The sequence below is a fragment of the Physeter macrocephalus genome, chromosome 7, assembly GCF_002837175.3.
Source record: "Physeter macrocephalus isolate SW-GA chromosome 7, ASM283717v5, whole genome shotgun sequence".
Lineage (NCBI taxonomy): Eukaryota > Metazoa > Chordata > Mammalia > Artiodactyla > Physeteridae > Physeter > Physeter macrocephalus.
This window is the reverse complement of record NC_041220.1, coordinates 132060447-132071476: the sequence shown is the minus strand read 5'-3', so window position 1 is coordinate 132071476 and position 11030 is coordinate 132060447. Positions and strand designations below refer to the sequence as shown.

At 37.6% G+C, this 11030-nt stretch overlaps 1 protein-coding gene across 2 annotated transcripts in view; it reads left to right on the top strand.

Moving 5' to 3' along the window:
• The window catches only part of SCLT1 (sodium channel and clathrin linker 1), a 286704-nt gene that overhangs the window by 252081 nt on the left and 23593 nt on the right, over positions 1-11030 (top strand). Inside the window, exons 20-21 of one of the 2 annotated variants that reach the window (XM_007112647.4) lie at positions 2979-3074; positions 7088-7563. In XM_007112647.4, coding sequence (XP_007112709.1) covers positions 2979-3074; positions 7088-7150 — 159 coding nt within the window. In that variant the 3' untranslated portion in view covers positions 7151-7563. Of the gene's footprint in view, positions 1-2978; positions 3075-7087; positions 7564-11030 lie in introns of those variants that run through there. The other variant, XM_055086225.1, reaches the window with a different exon arrangement.

Sequence of the window (11030 nt, the reverse complement as noted above, 5' to 3'; positions counted from 1 at the left end):
TCTTGCATTTTCTCTATTCTATTTCCAAGATTTTGGATCATCTTTATTATCATTATTCTGAATTCTTTTTCAGGTGGACTGCCTATTTCCTCTTTATTTGTTTGGTCTGGTGGGTTTTTACCTTGCTCCTTCATCTGCTGCATATTTCTCTGTCTTCTCATTTTGCTTAACTTACTGTTTGGGGTCTCTTTTTTGCCGGCTGCAGGTTTGTAGTTCCCATTGTTTTTGGTTTCTGTCCCCAGTGGTTAAGGTTGGTTTAGTGGGTTGTGTAGGCTTCCTGGTGGAGGGGACTGGTGCCTGTGTTCTGGTGGGTTGGGCTGGATCTTGTCTTTCTGGTGGGCAGGGCCTTGTCTGGTGGTGTGTTTTGGGGTGTCTGTGAACTTATTATGATTTTAGGCAGCCTCTCTGCTAATGGGTGGTGTTGTGTACTGTCTTACTAGTTGTTCTGCATTCTGTGTCCAGCACTGGAGCTTGCTGGTTGTTGAGTGGAGCTCGGTCTTAGCGTTGAGACGGAGATCTCTGAGAGAGCTCTTGCCAATTGATATTACGTGGGGACAGGAGGTCTCTGGTGGTCCAATATCCTGAACTTGGCTCTCCCACCTCAGTAGCTATGCCCTGACACCTGGCCAGAGCACCAAGACCCTGTCAGCCACACGGCCAGGAACATGGATATTTTCCTGCCTTTTTGGAAGTCTAAGATCTTCTGCCAGCATTCAGTAGGTGTTCTGTAGGAGTTTTTCCACATGTAGATGTATTTTTGATGTATTTGTGGGGAGGAAGGTGATCTCCACGTCTTACTCCACCATCGTCTTGAAGATCCTCCTCCAATTTTGTTTTAATCCATCACAAAAGACATGTAGAAAATACTTTTTTCCTACTGTAATATATTAAAACATTCATTTAGATTAATGCTTTAGAACTAAATATAGCAAGGGTTTATCATTTTTTTTCCTTTGAAGAAAAAAATTTAAACAATTTCCAGATTATTACTAGAACTTTCTAGAACTCTAGTTCTTTGTTTGATGAGCAAGCTTCGAAGGTATTTGTTGGAATTTCATTAACAGGCTGTATGGTCCACTAGCTCTCTGTGGCCTTCTATAGGATCCATAGTGAAGTCATTACACTTCACTTTTATAGCATTGTAAATTGACATGAGCCATTTAGAAAACAATTAAACAGTAGCCTTTCAAAAACTCTTTGATGTTGTTCCCACTTCCAGGAATCTGTTCTAAGGAAATAATTTAAAATTTGAAAAAATTTAAAGGGAAATATTCAACACAGTAATGTTAATTATTTTGGAAGATCAAAAGCAACTAAAATGATCGATTAAAAAAGAACAGTTGCATATATTATGTTTTATCTAAGCTGGACTGTGCCTTAACCATTATGGTAGCAGCCTAGTAAAATGTATATATAGTCTGATTATAACTATGAAAATGATTATTATAGATGATGGCAGTTTTTCCTCAGGTTTTCTCTAGTGTTAATGATGTGTCTCTTAAATTTAAGACTACGTATTTAAACATCTTGGTAAATTGGAAAAGCCAATATAGTTCTCTTCATACAATTTAATTTTGCTTTGGGGCACAATAAGAAATAGAATAAGCACATTTTAGCAGGATACTGTTAGTTCAGTATTTTGTATTACTAGGCATGACATTCATTCTTATCACTTGTATGTTATGACATGGGAACTACCTAGTTCAAAGAACTGTATAACAATTTTACATGTGCAAAAACTTTGTTTTAGGCTAGTAAGTGTGGAGAAGGCTAATACATTTTTTAATTGATAGATTCTTTTAACTTGTCTGCATGACACCATGTTGTGACAGATTTATATTCATGATGCCTATGTAGTTGCCTGAGGCTACTCTAACAAAGTAATACAGACTGGGGTGGCTTAACCAACAGAAACTCATTGTCTCGCAGTTCTGGAGGCCAGTAGTCCAAAATCAAGAAGACAGCAGAATTGGTTCCTTCTGAAGGAGGATGTTTTCCAGGCCTCCTTCCTAGCTTCTGGTGGCCTCAGGCATTCCTTGTCTTGTCGATGATATTCACCCTGTGGCTTCATGTGTTCTTCCCTTTGTGCATGTCTGTCTCTATGTCCAAATTTCCCCTTTTTATGAAGTCACCAGTCATACTGGATGTGGACCCACCCTCATGACCTCATCTTAACTTAATCATCAACAAAGACCCTATTTCTAAATAAGGTCACATTCATAAGTACTAGGGGGTTGGGGCTTCAACATCTTTTTTTTAGGGACATAATGCAACCCATACCAATGCCTTAATAATGCTATTCACCCTAATACCTTCTGGAGTATATACATGTATTGGGAAACATGTAGACTGATTTCTTCCCCTTTTAAATAATACCGTAAGCATATAAATCATTTAGGATAAGTCTAACTCTGTAAAAATCAGGATATCTAGAATGAATATTTTCTGTTTCTTGACCTTAATAATGCGTACACTATGTCACAGTGCCCCTGGAAGCTTGTCTAACACAGTGGTTCTAAATGCGCTAGCAGACAGCATCGACATGAGCCAAGAACTTGATAGAAGGGCAGATTCTCAGGACCTTCCCACCCCTACTGATGCTCTGGTTGTGAGGCCCAGGTCTGGGTTCTCACACTCTCCAGGTGATTCCAAAGCAGTGATGTAGCATCTCAAGGTTAACACATCACACACTGAAAGCCTTGGTCTTAACTTCAGATTCACTTTGCTTTTAGATTTAATTCACTTTCTTTGGTGGCATGTGGTGGAGGGTCAGGGGAGGAGAACCAGTTTAGTCATAATGTAAAACCAGCTTTGAACCTTGAAGTTCATGACTTGAAAAATGTAAATTTGGAGATATATTATCTTTGCATTTTGTAAGTGGTAAAATGATGTCCAGATTTTTCATTGATTATTCCATAAAACATCTCAGTGCCACATATGGATTTCTAACTTGTTTGTCTTATATTTCCCCTTAATAGAATGAAAAGTTGATTCTAGAGCATCAGGAAAAATCCAACAGACTTCAGAAACGACTAAGTGAGGCGGAACAGAGAGCTGCTTCAGCCTCCCAGCAGGTAGGGCGCTTCCTCATTATCCCTGAATAACAATAGTCTGAGTAGAGCAGAGATAAGAAAAGTTCCTCAAAAGTTTCCAGAGAACTAGTAGTTTTATTTTTATTTGATTAAACTACTTAAAATTAGTCTCTTTAATGTTTAAGGTTGAAAAAGTAAACTTCAGAAACAGAAATAAACATCAGTCTCCTCCATTTGACACCTAAATCTGGAACTGCACTGTCCAATATGATAGCTGCTGGCCACAGGCAGCTATTTAAATTAAAATTAAATAAAATTAAAATTGAAATCTTCAGTCACACTAGTCAGATTTCAAAAGCCACATGTAGCCATGGCTGTCGTATTGGACAGCGTAATATAGAACAACTCTGTCACCCCAGTAAGTTCTGTGGGACAGCACTGCTCTAGAATTATGTTCTGTCTAAAACTAGGCAGGTATTCATTGACAGATTCAGAAGTAAATGACATTGCTTTGAATGTAGTGTTTCAAATTGCACTGTTTTTATTGCAGTTTTTAAATGGAAAAAAATTACCTAGCTTATAGGTTTAACTTCGTTTAATGCACATTTATATATGACCATATAAATCTAAAATACCATATAAAAGTTGTCCAATGGGAAATAGAGTAAAAAGTGCAGGGCATCAATGAAATAATAAGGGGCAATTACTCCTAATGCACAGTATCACATAAATGAAATGGGCCATTTGTTCTAAAGTAGGAGCAGTAGTCTCTCCTGTTAGGATCAAAATGAAAAGAGTTTAGTGATAATAAAGATAGGCTTGAAACAGACGGTTTAGATAGATAGATAGATAGAGAAAAACCAACCAAGGTACTATATTAATAATTATATAATATTTGGTTATAAAGGTACTGTTTCAATCAAAATTAACATTATTCTTAGATATTATTACAGCAGTGACTAACTCTAAATACTGAATTCAGTTTGTGTTCATGATGTTTATAGATTTTTTTTGAAATCTACTTCTGGTATGAACATGGCATAGCACTTAAAGAAAATCCAATCATAATTTGCCCTTCAATTTTCTTCCCTCTTGAAAGTAATTATAGTTTTACCATGTAAGTTTAATTTCTTATGAAATTATGGATTACTGGATGAATTAATTAATTATTCAAGAATTCATTTATTCATTTAGATTATAAGGTAATAGGAGCCAAGGTGTATGGGACAGTATCTTGAGAGGAGGTGTTTTGGAGTCAGGCAGATAGCCTGGTGCCATTAAGTAGCCATGTGACTTTGGGCAATTTCAACTTCTCTAAGCCTCAGTTTCTTCATGTTTAATGTAAGATAATAACACCTTCCCAAGAGAGTTATTGAAAGATCAAAGGAATTAGCACATACAAAGCACTTAGCATAGTCATTAAGTGGTAAATAAGATACTTATATATAGAAATTAAATTTCTATATCACAGTCTTTAAAGCTTCAAGTTTACCTTTTTCAAGGACTGTGGTAAAGAAAATGCAGGTAGTTAAAATCAACTACCTGCACAAGGGTACAGTTACAGAACCTTAATGATATAATCCAGTTGACCTCTAGTTGTCTCCTTCCTGACAGAATTAAACCTAGGCAGTCCAACAAAGATGTTTCTCCTGTTATTTAAACTCCCTAATGGCAGAGATTATACCATTCTCCTTGTGAGCCTTCTTTTTTTTTTTTGCGGTACGCGGGCCTCTCACTGTTGTGGCCCCTCCCGTTGCGGAGCACAGGCTCCGGACGCGCAGGCTCGGCGGCCATGGCTCACGGGCCCAGCTGCTCCGCGTCATGTGGGATCTTCCCGGACCGGGGCGCGAACCCGTGTCCCCTGCATCGGCAGGCGGACTCTCAACCACTGCGCCACCAGGGAAGCCCTGAGCTTTCTTTTTAATGTTTTGTCAGGAACCACTTCACAGATTTTTCCCTAAGTTCTTTTCCTTCCTTTCTGTTCTCATTTGAAGATGGAAAGTAATCATTCAGCACTTTTCCCATACACAAAAAGGAATTTATTCCCTGGAGTTAATATTTTTTTCTATTTTAAATGTGTCCAAGTCATAAACATTTTTATAAGACATATATTCAGTCTTTTTAAATCTTTATCTTTGCCTTCTCTGAATCCTTTCTAATTTTCCCATTTTCTTCCAAAAATTGGAAACTCCTGTTGAAAATAATATCCTGGGAAGGACTTGATATTTAATGAAGTAAAGGCGTTAAAACAGGGATCCCCAACCCCCGGAACCGGGCCGCACAGCAGGAGGTGAGCAGCAGGCGAGCGAGCGAAGCTTCACCTGCCGCTCCCCACCGCTCCCCACCGCTCGCAGTACCGCCTGAACCACCACCCGCCCCCCCCCATCCGTGGAAAAACTCTCTTCCACGAAACCGGTCCCTGGTGCCAAAAAGGTTAAAGACTGCTGCATTAAAGGATTATTATTGTCTCTCACTTGTCATTCTTACCAGGGCAGCCCAGAATCATGTCATTGGTTCAGCACAAGCCCCGCAGTGTAGTCATTCAGTCATGCTCGAAATGTGCTGTTCTGATTAACTTTTTCTGTATCTTCTTCATCCATCTCTGGACAACAGTTAGATGTTCCAAGTGTATCATTCTAAACTATTGAATGCCACACTGTGTTCTTTTGACAGTACGGGATTTTAAAAAATCAGTGTGGTGAAGCCCTTCTCTGCAGGACACAAAACCTAGAAACTATGAAAAGAAATTAATAAATGTGACTATTTAAATTTCAGATTTCTGCATAGAAAAGTCGTAAAGTCAGTGACAAACAGAAAAATATTTGCAACACATATGACAAAAGGCTCATATCCTAAACACACACAGAGAGGCTAATCAACAAAAAAAAAGTGCTACAGTACAATAAAGTGAATAAAGGATAAAAGACAGGTGGCTTTTAAACATTTTTTTAAAATGCCCAACTCATCCTCACCCAAAAGGCAAATACAGATTTACGCTGTAATCACATATTATTTTTCACCTGTCAGATCATGAAGTTTGATAATACATTGTGCTGGCACTTGCAGACATCGCTGACATAAGTGTGTATTGGTACAACCTCTTTGGCACCCAACTTGGCAGTATCTCTCAACAGTTGTAAACGTACCTAACCTGTGACCTAGCAGTTCTAAGAGTTTATTCTGCAGGTGGTGTACTTGCACCTGGGCAAGTCTGTGCAAGGAAGCACTTAAAAATACTAATTGCAGCATTGCCTATAATTCTAAAAGATTAAAGACCATCTAAATGCCCATCAATAGGAAACCAGTTAAACTATGGAATATCCATACATGGGAAATTTTGCAGCTGTTAAGAGGAATAAAGTAGATTTAGTGTGGAATTATTTCTAAGGTAGATCATTTAGCAGGAAAAAAATATGAAAAGTGTGTACAGTACTTTATCGTCTTTTAAATAAAAAAGGGTGAGGAAATATGTGCATGCATTCTCACTTTGAATATTTCAAGAAATATACTTAGAAGCTGGAAATAGTGGTTTTGCCTGGAAAGAGGGATGTGGAGTGAAGGACAGAGATGGGAAGTCTTCCTTTATGCTGTATACTCTTTTGTACTGTTAGGTATCTTTTACCATGTGTCTGTATTATCAATTCCAATTTAATAGTTAAAGATTATTTTCTTATTAGACTTACTGTGATCTGTCATCATCTTTTTATTAGCAGCCCTGCATTGTGCTGGCTCACACTTAGTTTGTGTTCCAGCCTCTTTCCTGATTAACTTTTATCTAGATGTTTTTCATTCGTTTGTAAAATATGTTTTGGAATTCTCAGTGTATTACTGAGCTATGGAATGCCATATTTGACATGCATATCTCTAGGGTAATACAGGCATTTTAAAGTCTCAAGAGTAAAAGAGAAATGAACACAAAAAGTGACCTCTAACAAGACCCCTTACAATAAGATTATTTTCAATAATTGTAAGTTGTGATGCATTATACTTTGTATTAGTCTAAGATTTTTCCACAGAAAACATAACTACTTACTGATTGTTTATTTCAATTGCAGCTCAGTGCGATTACAGTACAGAGAAGAAAAGCAGCCTCCATGATGAATCTGGAAAATATTTAAAAATATTCATAGTACACTCACAGAACTTTAGACTTGGGAAAGCTGTTGGACTAGAAGTTTATTAAAATGGTAAAACCTGCATAGAATGGTTAAGGCTTGTGTCGTTTTGCATAAGCATTTTCCATTCTGTTTTGAGGGTTATTGGAAAACAGAACAGCTTCCTGTAAGTAAAGAAAAGGTAATCCTATATTGAGCTTCAGTAGAGAATAAAGCCAGCTGGGAAGAACACATTGCCTTCATCAACGTGTCTATTTTTTAATTCCTCCTTTTTCCCTTGGAAGAGCGTAACAGTTTTCAAACTATGCTAATCATGAGAAAGAGTTTTAAGAAATTGCTAGAATTTTAATATTTCAGGTTCCAGAATTTGAGAATTTTACATCTGTTACTCGTAACTCATTTTTAACGTTCCCAAGTATCCGTTTTATTATTAATTCACATGTAATAAATTATGCACTTTCTAAAATGCTGTCATGTATTTTATTTTATTTATTTATTTTTTAATTATAAATTTATTTTTTATTTATTTGGTTTGTAATAAATTATGCACTTTCTAAAATGCTGTCATGTATTTTATTTTATTTATTTATTTTTTAATTATAAATTTATTTATTTTTTATTTATTTGGTTGCATTGGGTCTTCGTTGCTGCACGCAGGCTTTCTCTAGTTGCGGCTAGCGGGGACTACTCTTCACTGCCGTGCGCTGGCTTCTCGTTGCAGTGGCTTCTCTTGTTGCGGAGCACGGGCTCTAGGTGCACGGGCTTCAGTAGTTGCGGTGCGTGGGCTCAGTAGTTGTGGCACACGGGCTTAGTTGCTTGTGGCACGTGGGATCTTCCCAGACCAGGGATTGAACCCATGTCCTCTGCATTGGCAGGCAGATTCTTAACCACTGCACCACCAGGGAAGTCCCTGTCATGTATTTTAATGTATAATTGTAGTGATTCATTTTTACCTTACACGATTTTCAGTATTTATCAAATATTGATATTTAAGAATTTGGGAAGGTTTTCATTTGCTTGGGGTTTTATTTTGTTTTGTTTTTGCTATTACTCAAAGCAGTATTAAATGGAATCTTAAGTTCTGAGACTGCATGGGCATTGAACTATTGCAGTCCTATTGATTTTCATAGATCCATGTAGTTTGTTACTCTCTGCTCCTAGTTTGAACGTGGTGTACCCTGCTTTCTGGTGATTAGGGTAGATGGGTTTGCATCTGGACAACAAGTTAGGAGACCGTTGCAGTAGTCCAGATAAAAGATAATGAGTTGAGTTTGAGGTGACTTGAAAACATTACGTTATCCTCCCTCCCCACATAGGGTCTCCGCACATACTTTGCCATTTGCACATTCTTCATATCACTACTCAGACAACACTGCCTCTGAGAGCCTTCCCTAGCCTCCAGACTGGGTTAGGTCCCCTTGTTGTACTGCTCTTAATATATGCTATATTTTTTTTCCTGTATAGCACTTACCAAAATTTGTAAATAACTCTTTTTGAAATTTTTTTCTGTAGTGTCATCTCCTCCCCAGCAGACTGCAAGCTCCTTGAGAGTAGGACTCATGTTTACTATCATTCATCGTTGTATTCTTAGCACTCAACGCTGTTCCTGGGACATGGAAGGTATTCAAAATTGTTTGTTCAAAAACTGAAAAAGAGTCTTTAAGGACAGGCCCTTAGAAAATGTCTTCGTTGGTTGAATGAGCTCAGGAAGAAGAGTCACTGGAGGAGACTGAATAGGAGCACTGAGAGGCTGGTAACCAAGAGAATCCAAGATGACAAAAACTAAAGGATGGATGAAATCTGATCTTATAGGCAGGAGGGGGAAAATGGTTGCTAGTGTCAAATACAACGATGAGACCAAATAATACAGACATGACAGTTAAATTGCAGATAGGCGCTTAGCTTATTTCCATTTCTTAAAGAATTTTTCATTTGATTCTCTAAATTCCTTCCCATGTCATTCACAGACTGATTTCCATGTAATAAGAGTTATGTTCATATTTATGTCTATAGAACAGTGATTATTTTTTAAAACTTTTAATTAGAGAAAATTTTAGAATTATATCTGACAAAAAAAATGAGACTGTAAGAGAAAGCACTTCAGAAACTAACACTGTAGACAAATGAAATACAAGTATTATTATCCTGTTTTAAAAAGAAAATCTAACTTTCCAGATCTTTCAAAATCTAACTTACCTTACTTCTTTAAGGTAAAATCTTTCAACATGGCACTTTCTCCAAACTTTGGCCAAAGGTACCTACTCTTTACATTTTAATACTAATAACCTCCCCCCTCCAGTTGGCTATCTTTCTTGAATATTTACATATTCTCCAAGAAAAGGATAAGCTGCTAAAATGCCGATAATAGGCCCTTCTGACCTCTGTTCAATGTGAAGAGACTTAAGCTATTAGCAACAGAACTGAACGTGTATGGTTATTTTTCTTCCAGAAAAGTTTGTTAGCTAATGATTTCTAATGTAAAAATGTAGTAGCGTTTTTGACATTCCTCATATTGGTCAGTCTTAACTTCATTTACACAGACAGTAAGTATCATTTACTCTGTGAGCTTTATTTTAGGAGACAGGGGAAATGAATAGGAAAGGGAGAAAAGAAATGATATAAATCTGAAATTGGGGGTAACATAGCTAGTTCATTTTATTTATTTGTGTTTCTATATCGTGTCTCCCTGAGGAAGAAAAGAGATATGATTACCTCTTCTTCACTTTGTATACAAATATGCAAATTGGGACAGCCAACAATCTTCTAATTTCTTCTCTGGTGTGAGAACTATGGGAGAACATTAGTAACAATTCAGTCATTCGTTTATTCAGCAAATATGAATATTTCATAGCTTCACAGTCTGCCAAGCCAACTCAGACAAACCAAGGAAGAGCGAAAATACACTTTTAAACATTTTATTATAAATTCTGTTCTTTAACCATATGTGTTTTATCAATTTTTCCAAAACATATCTGTAATAAGCTTTTTTTGGTAAACCTCTTAATCAAAAATAATGACTAATTTTTTTAGCTTACTTTAAAATGTATGTATACATATAGATATGTATACAGAGAGGAGACAGACACTGCAACACCCCAGTGTTGCCTATGAAATCTGTCGCCTACCAACTTTTTTTTTTCCTTAATTTTTTTTGGCTGTGCTGCACAGCATTCAGGATCCTAATTCCCCAACCAGGGTTCGAACCTATGCCCCCTGCAGTGGAAGCATGGAATCTTTTTTTTTTTAATTTCTTTATTGTATTTATTTATTTTTGACTGCATTGGGTCTTTGTTGCTGCGCGCGGGCTTTCTCTATTTGCGGCGAGCGGGGGCTACTCTTTGTTGCGGTGCGCGGGCTTCTCTTGTTGCAGAGCACGGGCTGTAGGTGCACTGGCTTCAGTAGTTGTGACGCACGGGCTTAGTTGCTCCGCGGCATGTGGGATCTTCCTGGAGCAGGGCTCGAACCCGTGTCCCCTGCGGTGGCAGGCAGATTCTCAACTACTGCACCACCAGGGAAGCCCCAAAGCATGCAATCTTAACTGGACTGCCAGAGGAGTCCTCACTACCAGCTGTTAAAGCTTAAAAAATGTGTAGCTTTTTTGACAATATTAATGTTCTTAGTATTTACATAAGGAAGAACTAAGTAAATATGTATATACTTAGATAACAAAAATCATAGGATGGAAAGGCATTTTTAACATCTTTATTGGAGTATAATTGCTTTACAATGGTGTGTTACTTTCTACTTTACAACCAAGTGAATCAGTTATACATATACATATGTTCCCATAGCTCTTCCCTCTTGCATCTCCCTCCCTCCCACCCTCCCTATCCCACCGCTCTAGGTGGTCACAAACCACCTAGCTGATCTCCCCGTGCCATGC